Genomic DNA, 16,383 nt, shown 5'->3' on the forward strand with positions numbered 1-16,383 from the left:
GAAGCAAGACAAGCATCTTATATATATTGTCAAATTGTTAGGTATAATATTTAGGTAGCAGCAATTAATGTACATACCCTTCAACTTCAACTTTTCTAATTTGCTTCAAAAAGTTGGCTTTTATTATTTGTGGAGTTTCTTTTTTTGGTTGGGGTAATTTAGGGAAGCTATAGTAATTATGGTTGCCACATAACATTCTAATGCAAAGTACAGAAGCTACCATGTTTGTTCCTAATAAAATAAAAGAAAAAGAAAATAAAAGAAATTGCAGGTGCATAGCTTCTAGGAGGGTTGACAATATGGCACACCATTGATGTAGAGTTAGTCCAAGAAAGCGTTCACAGACCAGAGAGAGTTTGTGTGTTGACGACTTAATTAATAATGGAATGACGTCCTTTCTGTAAAGTAAGAGAAAATCACTATCGAAGCCACCTGTAGTTCAACAGTCAACCCGCCACCTGTGGTTCATATACAAAATACAAACGTTGCTTTATTTTTAAAGTGAAAATGTGAAGAAGAAAACAATGTTTCATTAATACTTGTGTTCTTGAAGATATGAAAAAAAATAAGCGTTTTGGTTTTTAATGCATACACGTTAAATTGTAACCTAGCTCAAGTTCAATAAAACTGTATTGTTTTGCATTCAAAGACAAACTAGGTTAGCAAAACCTTTGTATATAATAAGATTTTTATCTCGTGTTAATTTAGGCCAATGTCTAACTTTTATTGCAAATAGGTTGCAAAATATGAGCCTTGAACAACTTCTACAAACTAGCACTTAGTTTAATGATATTTCTTTTCACGATATTGGAAGATGGGATAAAAGCGCCCATGAATTAAATTTTAAAATTATTGCATAAAATTCCAAGTTAAAAAAGATTCATCAAATTTAAGATATTATTTGGGATTCTGATTTAGGTTTTGAAGTTGAGTAGTAAATAGTGATTGATCCAAAAATCTTACATCGTAGGGTCATAGTGTAAAAGGTGGTAGAGAAATAGAAGAGATGGGGGTTAAGAGTTTTGGGGCGAGATTTGGGGGGTTTAAGGTTGAGGAGAAATAGAAATGGGGTTTGAAGTAGATGGATCTCGTGATTTTATCTGATAATCAGATTATGTTCCGAATTTATTAACTTGTTAAGTTAACAGAACAAATATGGATTTGGCTTTATCCGATATGATAATAATCCGATCCGTTTTGATATAATATAGTATTTATTTAATTTTTATATTAATATATATTGATAGATTAATTTGTTAACTTTTTATATTTTAAATCCAATGTTTTAATAGCCCAATTGATATTCAAATCTCTTTAAACCCAACTTCACCCCTAAGTCTAAGGCCCAATTTCGCATCTAATTAAGCAAAAGCCCGAATAATATCCCTACCTCTCTCCCACTCAACCCTATCATTCTTCTCTCACGCCTCTTTTGTTCTAGATGCCTCCCATATTTTTTTTAAAGAGTAATGCTACACTTACCACATTTTTATCCCACATTTCTATACCACATGATGTGGTATGGCCATATTATATGCCACATCAATTAAATCAATGAAGTGTATTTTAATTAAGACAATTAGAAAAATAAATACTGGAATAAATTATAAAATAAAAGAAAATATTAAATAATTTTAATTGATGTGACTGCCCACCTCAGATGCCATATAAGATGGTATAGAGGTGTGGTATACAAATATGGTAAGAGTAACATTATTCTTTTTAAATTATTTTTTAATTAAAAAATCTCTCTCTCTCTCTCTCTCTCTCTCTCAAATTTCCTCTTCTTCATGGCTCCCTATTTTTTTCTTTCTTCTCTATGTCTCTGTCTTTCTTAACAGAGTTTGAAATGAAAAGTAAGAGTGAAGGAACACAAGAAACGTGTGCTTCTTCTTCTTCCTCTCAAGCAAAACCATTGAGCAGTTGGAGCGCAGTCCGTATGTTCGTTCAACCAGCTCAGGTGGACCTCCAAACCTATTTCTATGGCTTCCATGGGGTCATTCGACGCTAGTGACCCCACTGTGGGTCCGTCATTAGTAGTAGAGATTGTTGTGAAGTGGGAAATGGGCAAGACAGAATCGAGGAAAGGGAGACGAAGGGAAAGGAGAGAGACAAAGAGATAATGGCAGGGATACTGTTAGTTTAGAAAAAGAAAGTATAATAAAAATTCAATTTTATACTAATTGACATGTTATGTTCAAGCCATTAGATTATTCTAATAGTTGGGATAAGGCGAAATACGGATAAATGCATGAAGTCTAAATCAGAGTTGGTCCATTGATTTTGGAGCCCCTGTGCAAATATGGATGTCGAGGCCCTATATATACAAGTAGGAAAACAAAAAATCCATATAGAAACAAAAATTTCTGACACGGGAATAACACATTCGGAAAGAGCTTCCCAGAAAAATTTCTACTCTGAATTATTCTACCCTAATGAAACAAGGAAAAGCTCCCATAATAAACCAAGTATCATTTATATATATATATATATAAATATAAAGTAAGGGGCTTCTCTAATATAGACCCCTATAATTTATATTTTCTAGACATCAACCCATTAATTTTGAAATATGTATAAAACCCAAATTCAAACAAAAGATATAAAAGGTCATAGTACTCCTACATATTTACATTGTTTGCCACTAGATTTCAAATAAGTCAACCTGACGGTTTTCAAGCATGCCATTAAGTCCCTCATTTCTAATTAATACTTACTCATTTATAACATATCAACAGATTTTTTTTTTTTTTGGGCATTTCCTCTGATCCATAAAATTTCGACCAGAATAAAATATCCTTAAATTTTCAACCAATAATTGTTTTTTGATCCCAATAAAATATAATGGGTAAATTATTATTATACAATATAATGTACCTATAAATTTACCTATATATCTTGTATCCAATACAGGTAGGTAAATTATTTTCACAATATACCTATGAATGTGTTAGCTTTAATATACCTTACAATATACCCATAATAGGTAAATTACAAGTTATATTATTACATAATAGGAAATTATTAATTATATCTGAAATGTGTTTATAAAAGTTGCGTATATTATTTGAATAATAAGTAGATAGCCTCCCTGGACGTGCTTCCCTGTGAGAAGCTTTTTTAAAAAAATTTAAATTTTTTATAGAATTAAAAAAAGATAATGGGTAGTTGTGTTTCATAAAAATAGGATCCATTATCTTAATTTTCTTTTAATTTTAATTTTTTTAAATATGAAAAAAGTGAATTTACCATATTATCCTCATTTAGTTAATAATTTCAATTATTAATGTTTGGATTAACCAATGACATTTTCTGATATTTTAAATGTTTCATCATTCTCTGCCTTTTGCTTTATATATAAATTGACCTACTAAGTACATTATTTTTCATAGAATATGGAATAGGTACGTTATTTTTCGTAAAAAAAGTAATAGGAATGTTTTTTTTTTCTTCAGCATAAAATTGTATGTACACTATTATATTTATAAAATAATAATATAATAGATAATTAATCATGTATACTTCATAATTCAAATAAATAAATTTGTTTATTAAATAAACCGATTAGGTATGTTAAATATGAATTTATTATTAAATTTTAAAACGTTTTCAAATTAATTCCTACATCCATTTGGAGGTCTTTCCAAATTCAATTTGTGTCACTTGTTTCTATATTGGTTCCCACATTAATATACAAAGTGCAATAATGGCTTAGTTGGGGGTATTTTAGGAATAAAAAAATTTCAATAAATTCCATTTGTGCTTAATTAAATAACTTGTCGGGTTGAATCCTAGTCATCAGATTTTATTTAAAAAAAATAGAATTTTATTCAAACAAATATAAAGAGATAGATTTTAGTTGAGTAAAATTGACTTTAAAGAGATTAAGCTAAATTTACTATATAAAGTAAATTACAGCAAAGATATTATGGTAATAACAAAACATTTATAAACTTAATGGTGAAAACCTCTTTTCCTATCCACACACATGTTTTCTTCCTTACCAACACTTGTCATATTCTCATCTCTTAGTGTGGTCATGATGTAACAATTCATAAGATTTTGTTTTTTCTTTTGTCCATAACAATATATTTATTAAACTCCAAAGTATATTAAGATAAGAAAATAAAATAAATATATTTTCTGTTAATTAAACATATTTTTTATTATATTTAAAAAAATCCAATTTAACCTTTTTGTTAAAAAAGAGGAGCATTTAGGGTGAGATGTTTGTCGGGTGCAATGCACAGAGAAGAGGAAAAAAGAACACAGCTGTTTGCATGCATCTGACACAGCGTACCCTCACCCTATTCGAAACGTTACTTTGTCCAATGGGCCCCACAAGTCCACTCGCAACTAACCATCATTCATGATCAATCCACGTGTACGGCCATTACGTGAGAACAAAGCTTCCGTTCCAATTCATCTCAGATCCGTGCGTCCGTGGTCCCACACGTCTTGCGCGGGACCCAGGCCTGGGAGAGGAACAACTCATGTGGTTGTTGCCCCCACCCTACACGTGATTTACACAAAGTTATTTGATTGGCTGTCACGACGTCTAGGTCAACTTTATTTTTCAGAAACTCGTTTATGGGACCTCCGATTCTGTGTTCTGAAGATCGCGACAGACATACGCACACGGTTGCAACACTCTTTTTTTTTTTTCCATCGAAATTGGGGAGGGGGTGGGGGGTTGATGATCTGGTGCAACGGTAGGGAAAAGGAATTTGATTCGACCAATGACGTTGAGCCGGCAATGGCACTATAATCTTCGAGTTCCGAGGCTGTTGTTCCTTCCTGCCTTTTCTAGAAGACGACTTTTGATTAATCCTGGTCTAAATTCTAAAACAGAAAGCGAGGTTAATTCAAGAAAAACGACAACGTCTTAGGCTAATTGGTTGGACTCTGTCCAATTCCACCAGTTTCTTGGGAGGAAATTCCGGGAGCAGCATTTAGGCACATATTCTTTATGGGACTAATGATGATGATAATTAAATCGAATTGCATTAGTATAGCACTTTAAATCGAATTACAACATGAGTTTGAAATTAGTTTTATTATTATGAGAAATTCTAAGTTGTGACCACCTTCATACTCGTATAATCGTGGACAACATGGTTAAAGAATTTTATTTATATATAAATACATGTGTGCGTAATATTAGTAGATTAGTAACATCATATTGCGAGATGACTCTTAAATGGAAGAATAAATAGAACATGAAATTTGGGGTGAGTTTTGAAAATGGAGACAACCTTTCTTTCTTTTTTTCTTTTTCACATTATCAACTACAATTTTCAGACCAAAAAAAAAAACTACAATTTTAAAATGTTATCAATTTCAACATTTCGTGTGTGTGACTGTGTATCTCTCTGTTAACTTCTTACATGGCAAGTGGAATTCCCAGTTTAAAACGACGATAAGACCACACCCTAGCATCTCATTAAAGAAATCTTTGAAGGAAATATTTTCCAGTGCACTTTTGATATGATGGAGTTGTTGAACCCAAAAAAAAATATCACTTGGGTTGTGTTTGTCTAAGCCCACATCCAGCAACCCTTATCTAATATAGATGATAAGTGTTTCAAAGAAACAAAAGAAAAAGCATGTAAATCCAATTATCCCATATGCTTTTCAAATTTCAAAGCCAAAGGATAAAGCAATTCAAAAGTGGTTTGATCCCATGTGCAAGTCCCCTCATTTTCCTTGAAGCTTGGTGATCCAGGTGCAAGAAAGGAGTTGAGAACAAATGGGAGTTTGACCAGCCAATCTCAAGAGAGGTTGGTGGTCCCAATTTTTATGGGGCTCAACCGATGAGGAGGATACAAAAGGGGAGGCGGTGGACAGATACAAAAATAAAAAAAGGAAGCTACAAGGCTTGGGGGAGAATGGAGCATATCCGTGCTAAAGAAAATGACAGAGGCATGGTTGACTTGCTGGGCCAAGAATTTCTGTTTCTTTATTGAAGTAGCACAATATGAGCTGAAGAAAAATGACAGAGGCAATCAAGGGTCCTCTCTGGAAGTCCCCCATGCTTGGGTATAAAACCTACAAATCAAACAAATGGATGGCAATCTCGAAATTATTTGGATGCAAATTTAAGGGTGAGAAACTCCGAAATCATTTTGATGCAAATCCATGGGTGACTAGTGGAGTTTAACTACTAAAATACTCTTAAGTTTTGAATTTACTATCAGGCATAATTAATATAAAAATGCATAGAACAGACGTGAATTATATAAGTTGGTCAGGACAGTGAATCTACCCATTTGCATGTAAGTTTGAATCCCCTTCACACAAGCAGTTCTCACTAACATTAACAATAGTTAGAGGGACAAAACTAATAAGTAAATTTCTTTTACACTCTCACACTAATATTATTTTTTTAAAAACTTAAAAAATTGTGAAAATTGAGATTAAGTACTAAATGCAACAATGTAAAAAATCAAAATGAAGTTGTGACCTAATCCAAAGTGTTTGTGACTTGAATGAAAGTAAAGACTTGAACCCACAATTGGAAAAAAGGAAAAAAAAAATCCCTATTATTTTGTTAGAAAAAAAAAGGATTAAATGTCAAAATAGTCCCTATGTTTTACCATGTTGGTCAATTTAATTCTCGTGTTTTTAATTTGGCCAATTTCGTCCATGTGTTTAGGACCGTTAGCGAATGTTGTCTATTCCGCTATATTTGCTGTTAAATAAACATGATAAACTTGTTTTTGTGTCTTTTAAAAACCTAGAAACCTTTTTGAAATTAATAAAAAGAATTGAATTAATCTAAGAATATTAAATTTCATTAAAAAGTAAAATATAACATTAGAAGAAAAAACTTGAAAAAAGATTTGGGTTGTCGGGGATGGGAGGGTCTGCCCAACGAGTGGAGAAGTGGGAAGGGGGTGATGAGTAGAGGGGTACGAGGGAAGGGGAGAGATGGAGAGGGGGGAGCGGGGCAACGACCCGTTAGGAAAATATGGGGTGGAAATCAGGCAGAATGTCTGGGGAGTGGCTGGGGATGGGGCAAATGGCTAGGGAATGGTGAGGGTAGTTCTTGAGAGAGATAGAGAGAAAGAGATTAAGGCCTTGTTTGGTGGGCGAGGTAGGATCAGACTGGATTGGGCTTTATATTACGAACCACCGTCTTCAGTTCAAGGGCTTCAACAATTTCATGCTGAGGCACATTTTGTTAAAATAAGCTATGCAATCATTTTGAGCTCAATCTTATATAATAAACTAAGATGTTTCATTGGGGTCTCTTATCTTACAGGTTAATCTTCTGATGAGAGTTCATCATATTAACTTGACAAGCCTTGTAGGATATTGCAATGATGAAAATCACATAGGGCTTGTGTATGAGTACATGGAAAATGGAAACTTACAAGCAGCATATCTGTCAGGTTTGGCTGCAATTGAAACTATTCCATACCAAAATTTACCATTGTTTAGTAACTTGTAATTTGTTGGAAAACGACCAATAAATTACCGGAGGCTTTGATTTTTTTTAGCACTAGAATTCTAAGTTGTGCAGAAACATTCCTTGATCTCCACATTATTTTTTATTTTCTGTGGATGCAGACAGCACTCCAGTTGTCTTCACTTGGGAAGGTAGACTTCAAATAGCTACAGATGCTGCACAAGGTGTGAAACTAACATCTCCTCTCTTTTTTCTTTTCTTTTTTTTGAATTTTTTTGAAAATAGTTATTGAAGTCACTCAATTAGGTGTTGTGTTGCACCATTAGTCCCTACTGTTAGAGAGACTTGACAGTAGGGACTAATGGTGCAACACAACACCTAATTGAGTGACCTCTCTGTAACTATATTTTTGGAGTTAAGTGACCAAAATGTAACTCCAAGTATAGTTTAGGGACCATTGCTATAAATAACTCTAGAAGCAATACCTCATAAGCAACAACGATCAAAGAGCTAATTCATGTCACACTGCGAAACTATATATACATGTTTGTCTGGTGAACACAGCCTCCGAAGTTCCATTTATATCAGCAATAGAACTCAGGCCTTTGCCTAATGCTTCTTATGGAACACAAATGCCGATCGATACCTTGGCACTGCCGTGCAAGTATGACACTGGTCCAATGAACTTAATTATACACTACACTGATAATATATATTTCTCCTGATTGTCTACGTTTTGTCTATGTCTATGGTTTGGATGTCATGGACGAAAATACAACTCGGGTGTACTAGTTTAGAGACCATTGCAACAATTAAGTCCAAAATATATTAATATTAATATATAAGAGTATTGTACTTGCAGTTAATATATGGTGTTGCAAATTTCCAGTGGCCACTTACCCATAAACAGGTGCCACAGTGTCACCTTCAACGCAATTAATACCCAATTAGAGAAACCAAGTTCGTATGGTGAACTCTCATCAACAATCTCACATGTTTGAGTTGAAATTAGTCCCACAATGGAACACTAGAGTTCCTTGGAGGTCTTTATAAGACTTACTCTTGCAAATAGAGTAGTTCGGATTGGACACGCAAGTTGCCCAATTGAGTGGTTTGTGGGTATGACCTTTAGGTCAATGGTTAATTAATATATTTAGTTAATTAATTATTTGAATTATTTTTAAATAATATTTTGAGTTTGTCCTATAAATTCGTAGAGAACATTCATATCATCATTCTTGTATAGCCGCATCGATAAACCCAAAAATTTCGCTAGAAATGAAAGCTCTCATGCTAGGACTTTGATTTAGAAAGTTGTATCCTAGTGGAGCAAATGCCATATTTAATTTCATTATTCTATTTGTTGTTTAAAATATAATTACTAATTAAAGTAATTAAAAAAGGCTAACATATTACTTAATTACATATATTAAATTAAAGAAGTAGGCCAAAAAATAAAGGTTAAGAAGAAACTAATTTTATATTTTTAAATATTTATTTTCATTTTAAAGCGTATAGCCGCACGGCTATACTATTTAAAAGGGCCGCGTCCGGGCCAAGGTGCCACGTGTCAAATGCGTAAAGCCGGTCGGCTATACTATTTTGGGAAAAAAGTGAGCAAATGGTATAGCCGCACGGCTATACTATTTTGAAAAGAATCTAGAATAGCCGGTCGGCTATACTATATACAGACCCGCCCACCATTTATGCGCCACGCGTCAAACGAGTAGCACCGGTTTTTTTTTACCGTATAGCCGCACGGCTATACAATTTTAAAAGCAACTAAGGGGAACACTGTGTATAGCCGAACGGCTATACTATCGTTGAGGCCCAAAAAATTCATGGTTGGGCCCAATAAAATATCAACCCAAAACGACACTCTACTAAGGAAAAGCGTAAAGCGAAGTACACGAGAACCCACCACATGCGAGTTGTAGTTCGCGTGCCATGCTAAATAAATTAGCCATGCTAGGGTTGAGATAAAATATACCGGCTCTACAAGCCCATGCCAAACTTAAACATCGCAGTCCTTCCCAAGGACGATAAAATTAAAACATGCCAAGCAACATGCCATGCCAAGCACAAAATTGTTATCTCACACCTAACCACGCTACAAGCCTAAGTGGGCCCAAGCCACAAAATTAACCGGGGCTTACTGAGAAGGTTGTGGTATGGAAGGAAACAAGCAATTACGGGGCCCATTGAGGTTCAAGGAACGTAAGTTTCAAGCCACTTGGGGCTTTGAAACTCAAGCCCGTTCCTAGAACCCAAGCACATGAGTTAGCATGAGAGAGAGGAGAAAAATTGACCCATGCTCTGGAAGACACCAAAGAACCTACCAAGATATTTAGCCCAGCCCACATCAATAGAATTAAAAAAAGAAAACCTTTCCAGCAGCTTGACGAAAGCCTGTCAAAATGATAGAAGCAACAAAGCCAGATGACCCAATACCATATGTACAAGCCCAAGCCCAGCAACTTGCAAAAATCTGGCGTCAAGTCCTATTCCCGTTTGAACTCCAAACAATGGTCACAAGGGAGCCATGGCAAGACCAGAGGAAATCCATGGGGGTGAGAGAAGTGTCCATCGGACAAAAGGCTTCATCTCTTCTCTTTTCCTCTGTAAGCTCTGCCTTGGAGAAACATAAGGAAAGCAGGTGGCGCCTTCCCCTCTATGGGAAAGCCCAGCTGCGTCAAACCATTGGAACCATAAAAGGTTCCTTACCCATGCTCCTTGGATGGAGAAATTCATCAAAATAGGGCTAAGTAGGAGCTGCCAAGGAAAAAAGGAAGAGGAAAACCAGACAAAATTAGAGCTCTTAACGCCTATAAAAGGAGACTTTTGCTACCCAGAAAATCCATCCACAACTCAACCATCCAGAGCCTGACCAAGGTTTGTCAAGCAAACTGGAATCTACTCAAGCCACCCAAACCTTTCTTTCGTTCATCCTTCTTCTCCCTTAGGATAGGAATCGTGCTAATATTTCCTTTGTAAGAAACCAGAGCCTGACCAAGCTTTGTCAAGCAACCTGGAATCTACTCAAGCCACCCAATCCTCTTTCTCCGTTGTTTTCTTCTTTCCCTGAGATAAAATCTTGCTAATTTTTCCTTCGTTCCCAGTTTAGATTTTATCCTCTGCAAGAAACTCATGCTGTTCTCTCTCTCTCTCTCTCTCAAATTGCTAAACTCATGAAAGCTTAGCTCCCATGCCACATGCTCCTCAGGCTAAGTCATTAGTGAAATCATCATGCTTATTTGGGTGTTAGTAAAGTGATCCTGAGAGTGTTCTTTTAAAATCTCATCAGATTTTCTAAAAATTCTCTTGGGAGCTTGGTTTCAACTCGGCATTTGGGGATTTTGCTCGTTGTCTTCTTACAGAGCCCAAGCTCATTCGTCAAGCTGTCTGGAACAAAAACCCCCTACATAAATTGGCGACTTCACTGGGGATTAGGCCATTATCTTCACCAATGCCCCCAAAGAAGAAGACTAGAAGCAATTCCATGGCTTCCCAAGACGAGCTGGACTACGATGACTCAGAATCAAGGCAAAATGTTTCTCCTCAAGAGAAGAAGAACGTCATAGTGAGGAGCTTTCACCCTCACAGACGTTGTTGCAGCCATCCATGCTATGGGAGAGACTCAGAAGAAAATGGCAGAAACAATCAAATAGCTGAAAAGTTCGATTGCTAAGCCGAGTGAAGAAAACGATAGGCTTCCACAGGAGGAACATGTCGCTGCCAGAAAAAGTTCTGAACAAAAGGAGCCATCATTTGTCACTCACGAAGATGTCATTGCCATGCTAGAAAAGAAATTAAGCCGAAGTCAGGAAGATTGGAAGTATCTTCCTCAGCCACCGTACCCAACAAGCTTACTCCAGCAGCCCTATCCCAAAAGTTACGAAACACCAACCTTTGTTATTTTCGATGGGAGGAAAGGAAGCCCAAAGGAACATGTCAACCGATTCCTTGATGCTTTGGGGCCACACGCCGGTGATTATAATCTTCGACTCCGAGAATTCTCAAAGAGCCTCACTGATCGGGCTTATACATGGTACACCATATTGGCACTAGGCTTTATGCGTTCCTGGGATGATTTGGCGAGCAGGTTTTGTACAAAATATTTCAGCACGAGGAGAGGGTTACCACCACACAGCTCAATAACACTCGCCAAAAGCAAGGGGAGGATCCCGTCGACTTTGTGAGAAGGTTCCGGGACTTGGCTCTCGATTGCTATGACGAAAAGGATGAAGAGGCACTTGTTGAGATTTGCATCAACAACATTGTAGCAGACTATAGAGTGTACTTGGAAAATATTGGCATCAGTCAATTTTCCCGGCTGCTGGAAGCAGTAAGAAAGACGAGCATGTCTGTCAAACCAGCGAGGACTTGGAGGAGCGATAAGAAGGAGACATACCAAGCATTAGCCATAGATGACGAACCATCCAACTACTGTCTGTCAGAGTCTAAGGAGGATTTTACATGCTAAAATACATGAGGGAGTCCTTGAGCTTCCCTCTAGGAAGCAAACAGTAGATGAAGACCCTTCCCAAAATGAAGGGGAAAAGAAGTAGCTGCTGTCATTACATGTTCTGATGATGACGAATTGTGCCATCCGTAGAGGAATGACCCAAAGCCGTTGGAAGCTATGTGGGAACCTTGCGGAAACATGGAGAAGGCATATTGGTGTAAATATTTGAAGCATGCAAGCTGCAACATGCCATGGCCGCTCGCTGATGGATGGGGTGACGACTGTGCAATGAAGTTTTTGTCCCGACATGCCGGAAGAATGCTACTCGGGGCTTCATTGGGATAGCATGAAACAGTTGTGTAACATTTCATAACCTTACAGAGGCTGAAACAGGTGTGATGGAACGATATTTAAGTCTGAAACAGGGGCCTGACAGCTTCACAGGTCTTCTAAAGAAACCCAAAATTCAAGTCACTCTTTGACCAACTTGGCTTTAGGCCTCAAGCTAGAGAAGTAGCTGCTGTAGCTCTCATGAACATCTCTGCAGAATCTGATCCTCATTGCTTCACCGCTCAACTACAAAGGTCATTTTTAGGAAATGACAATGCTATCGTCTTCACAGACGAGGACATGGAAGTTCCATACCCATAGGAGGCCACTTTATTTGGAGGGACAAATCAACGATGTGTTTATAAGAAGAGCTTTGCTAGACACGGGCTCCTCTGTCAATATACTACCTCTGTCTGTGCTTATGGCAACTGGTATTCCATTATCCAAAATCGTGCAATCTCAAACAAGCATCAGCGATTTCGGGAATAAGAGTAAGATCACGATCCGACACATGCAAGTAAACTTGAAGGTGGGGCCAATCCGGTCACTTACCAAGTTTTACGTGGTAGATGTGAATGTGGCTTACCATGCTTTGCTTGGAAGGTCAGGGCTTAACAAGCATAAACTTGTAGTCTCTATTTACCATCAATGCGTGAAGGGAAGGATTGGGCTGAGGCCATTCCGCATACCTGGAAACCAAGCACTGTTCAACAAAAACGAAGCTCACTACTCCGAGGCAAAATTTTACACCGAATGCACAGGCGCTAGAAGCAAACCATCCAAGGATTTCGGGACCTATCTCCCTTCGTGGACTGAAATTCGTGATCTAAGCAACGAGGAGCTCATCACCACTGTTGATCGAGAAAGAAAAAGGCACTCGGAGGTCAACAACCATGCCTACGACCATCCCCAATGCTCAAAGATGAGGCTGCGATGGGCGCATGTATCGCTTATGATGGGATTGAGGACTTAACCGTGTCTTGCTGGAAAGCCCCCAGTATGGAGGAAAAGCAATGCAAGCGAACAACCATAAGGATCCAGATGACAAAGCATCCACGCCTTGTGCTTTCCAAGAGCCAATGACAGCACATAGACACATGCGAGATGGATCAACAGCGGTAGCTGAGCACTGAAACAATTGATTTGAGTGAAGATCCCTCTGCCCCGAGACCCATCTCCATTAGTGTTCAATTAACAAGTGAAGAGAAGGAGCCTTGGTATCTCCATAAGTCATACTTTGAATATTGAGCTTGGTACAAAACCTGCTATGCGGCCAAGGAGGAATTTTCATCCTAAAATTGAAAAACAAATCAATGTGGAAATTGAAAAGTTGTTAGCTGTTGGATTCATCAAACCAATCAAGCATCCAACATGGCTAGCAAATATTGTTCCCGTGAAAAAGAAGACTGGAGTAATTAAAATATGCACGAACTACCGAAACCTCAACCGAGCTTGCCCAAAGGATGAATTCCCGCTGCCCAACATGGATGTATTAATCGATTCAACCTCAGGTCAAGGCTTGCTGTCATTCATGGATGTGTTCAGTGGCTATAATCAAATCAAGATGTCACCCAAGGATGCTAAGAGGACAGCCTTTTGAACGCCCTACGAAAATTTCTACTACAAGGTCATGCTGTTCGGTCTCAAGAACGCCGGTGCTACCTACCAACGGGCCATGATGGCAGTGTTTCACGATATGATGGGAAAAGAGGTGGAAGACTACGTGGATGATCTTGTAGTAAAATCCAAAACCAGAGGAAGTCATTAGGAAGTTCTGAGGCGGGTGCCGGAAAGGTGCCGGCTGTACGGGTTAAAAATGAACCCAAAGAAATGTGCATTCGAGTCTCATCCGGCAAGTTCCTGGCTTTCAGGTACACCAGCGTGGTATAGATGTGGATTCTGAGAAAACCCAAAGCCATATACTCTCTTGCACCACCTAAGAATCCAAAGGAGTTGAAAAGTTTTATGGGAAGATTGTCATACATTCGGCGTTTTATTCCAGGCATTGTTGCCATGATGAGTGTTTTCACTCATCTACTCAAAAAAGGGAAGCCATATATATGGAGCCAGGAATGCCAAGAAGCTTACCAATGGGGACAACAACTGATCACCAAGCTACCCACAATGAGGGCACCTATTTCGGGACTTCCACTCAAACTTTATTTGGCTACGACGAACGCAGCGGTTGGGGCTTTGCTTGCCCAAGATGATCATGGTGGGGAAGAGAATCCCATTTATTATGTGAGTAGGTAATTAAGGGGAGCTAAAACGAGATATCCGAAGACCGAACTCTTGTGCCTTGCTCTTGTCTATGCTGCGCAGCGCCTGCGACACTACTTCCTTGCTCACAAGCTACAACTCATAGTAAAGTCTGATCCCGTAAGATACTTGCTCACGAAGCCGGTGTTATCTGGACGTCTTGCACGTTGGTTGCTATAGTTGTCCAAATTTGATATCATATGCACCACTCCAAAAGCCATCAAACGACAAGCCGTGATTGACATACTGGCTCTATTTCCTGAAGTAGAAGAATCAATGCTTTCTAAGGAGGTTCTGGGGGAACTGCCGGAAATAGTTGCTGTTGTTATGGAGGAGGAACCATGGACCCTCTGTTTTGATGGGTCTTCTACATCAAAAAGTGGAGGAGCAGGTGTAGTGCTCATTAATCATGAGGGGCAAGCTAAGGCCCTCTCGTTCAAGCTAAATTTCCCATGCACAAATAATATGGCAGAGTATGAGGCTTTCATTATGGGGATGTCTACAGCAAGGGAGATGGGTGTAGAAAGAATTAAAATTATAGGGGACTCAAATATGGTGTTGAGTCAATTACAAGGGAATTTTACTGTGAAAGAGACAACATTGGCGTCATATCGTACAGTTGCTGAAAGGCTTGTTCATTCTTTCAAACAAGTTATGTTGGAACATATTCCAGGGGTTACTAATAGATATGCTGATGCATTGACTACTTTGGGATCAAAGCTTTCATTTGTTGAAGAACAACCCAACATTGCCGTGATCAAGAAAGACATGCTAGTGATCGAAGCAATAGCTCATGAGCAGCCGCTGGAAGAAGGTGACTGGCGGAAACTTGTGAAGGAGAAGTTAAGTAAGGGAAACGACATCAAGGAGTTAAAAGATTATGCTATCATCTTTGGGGAACTGTACAGATGCCTTCCAGGAGATATTTTGACCCGTTGCATAGGGTCAGCAGAAGCACGAGTGAAGCTCCAAGAAGTACATGATAACACTTGCAATTTGGAACCAATAATCATTTGTATCGACGTCTGCAACGTAAGGGTTATTACTCGCCAGAAATGAAGAAATAAGCAGCTGAAGTTAAGCCAATTGTCTCAAGTGTCCAACAATACCATCCCTTAAAGAATCATTCACCATCTCATTCGCGGAGGATTGGAAGGCTCCATACTTGGCATTCTTCATTGACGGAACCCTGCCAACCAATTCCAAGCATGTTCGCAAGCTCAAAAAGACAATAAAAAGATACTTCGTAGATGGGTCGACTCTCTATCGCAAAGGGTTCAATGGTGAACCATTAAAATGCTTGGGGGAATCAAAAGCACAACAAGTTATGCAGGAAATTCATGCTGGAGAATGTGGTGAACTCCAAGGAATGAAGTGGCTTTATCGACATCTGCTGAATGTTGGGTATTATTGACATACTATGAAGAATGATGCATACAACTTCGTGAAGAAGTGCCACACAGGCCAAGTCCATGCCAATCTAAGTCACAAGCCTCCTACGTTGCTACAGGACATGCGCACTCCTTGGCCCTTTCACACTTGGGGGCTTGACTTGATCAGGACAATCCATCCCCCTTCCGATGGCTACATATGGATCTTTACCGCTACGGAGTATTTCACAAAATGGGTTGAGGCAATTCCCCTTCGGAAGGCCACAGGAGCTGCTGTCTCGAATTTCATTCGGGAATACATTGTGTGTAGGTTCGGAATCCCATACAAGATGGTCACCGACAATGACACGCCTTTTGTTAACAAGCAAGTGAGTTCAACCCTTAGTGGGTACGGTATCAAGCATCGTCGCTCTACGCCTTATTACCCGCAAGGAAACGGTCAAGCAGAGGCTACCAATAAGACGATATTAAGGATTCTAAGCAAGATGGTATATGAGTATCAAGGAGGCTGGAGTGTTCACCTGCCG

At 38.4% G+C, this 16,383-nt stretch overlaps 1 protein-coding gene across 1 annotated transcript; it reads left to right on the top strand.

The window, feature by feature from the left end:
* The first annotated feature begins 14,096 nt into the window (after nt 1-14,096).
* On the top strand, nt 14,097-15,524 carry LOC148915558 (uncharacterized). Its single transcript, XM_089041948.1, has 2 exons — nt 14,097-14,447; nt 14,646-15,524. The coding sequence occupies exons 1-2, from the start codon at nt 14,097-14,099 to the stop codon at nt 15,522-15,524; spliced, it is 1,230 nt and encodes a 409-aa protein (XP_088898074.1).
* Nucleotides 15,525-16,383: the final 859 nt, after the last annotated feature.

The sequence above is a fragment of the Prunus mume genome, linkage group LG7 (assembly GCF_029339155.1).
Source record: "Prunus mume cultivar Tortuosa linkage group LG7, ASM2933915v1, whole genome shotgun sequence".
NCBI classification, from domain to species: domain Eukaryota; kingdom Viridiplantae; phylum Streptophyta; class Magnoliopsida; order Rosales; family Rosaceae; genus Prunus; species Prunus mume.

Coding starts and splice junctions, on each gene's coding strand:
- LOC148915558 (XM_089041948.1), top strand. CDS start 14,097: ATGTGGATTCTGAGAAAACCCAAAGCCATATACTCTCTTGCACCACCT. Junction 14,448..14,645: donor AAGAGAATCCCATTTATTAT/GTGAGTAGGTAA, acceptor TGGTTGCTATAG/TTGTCCAAATTTGATATCAT.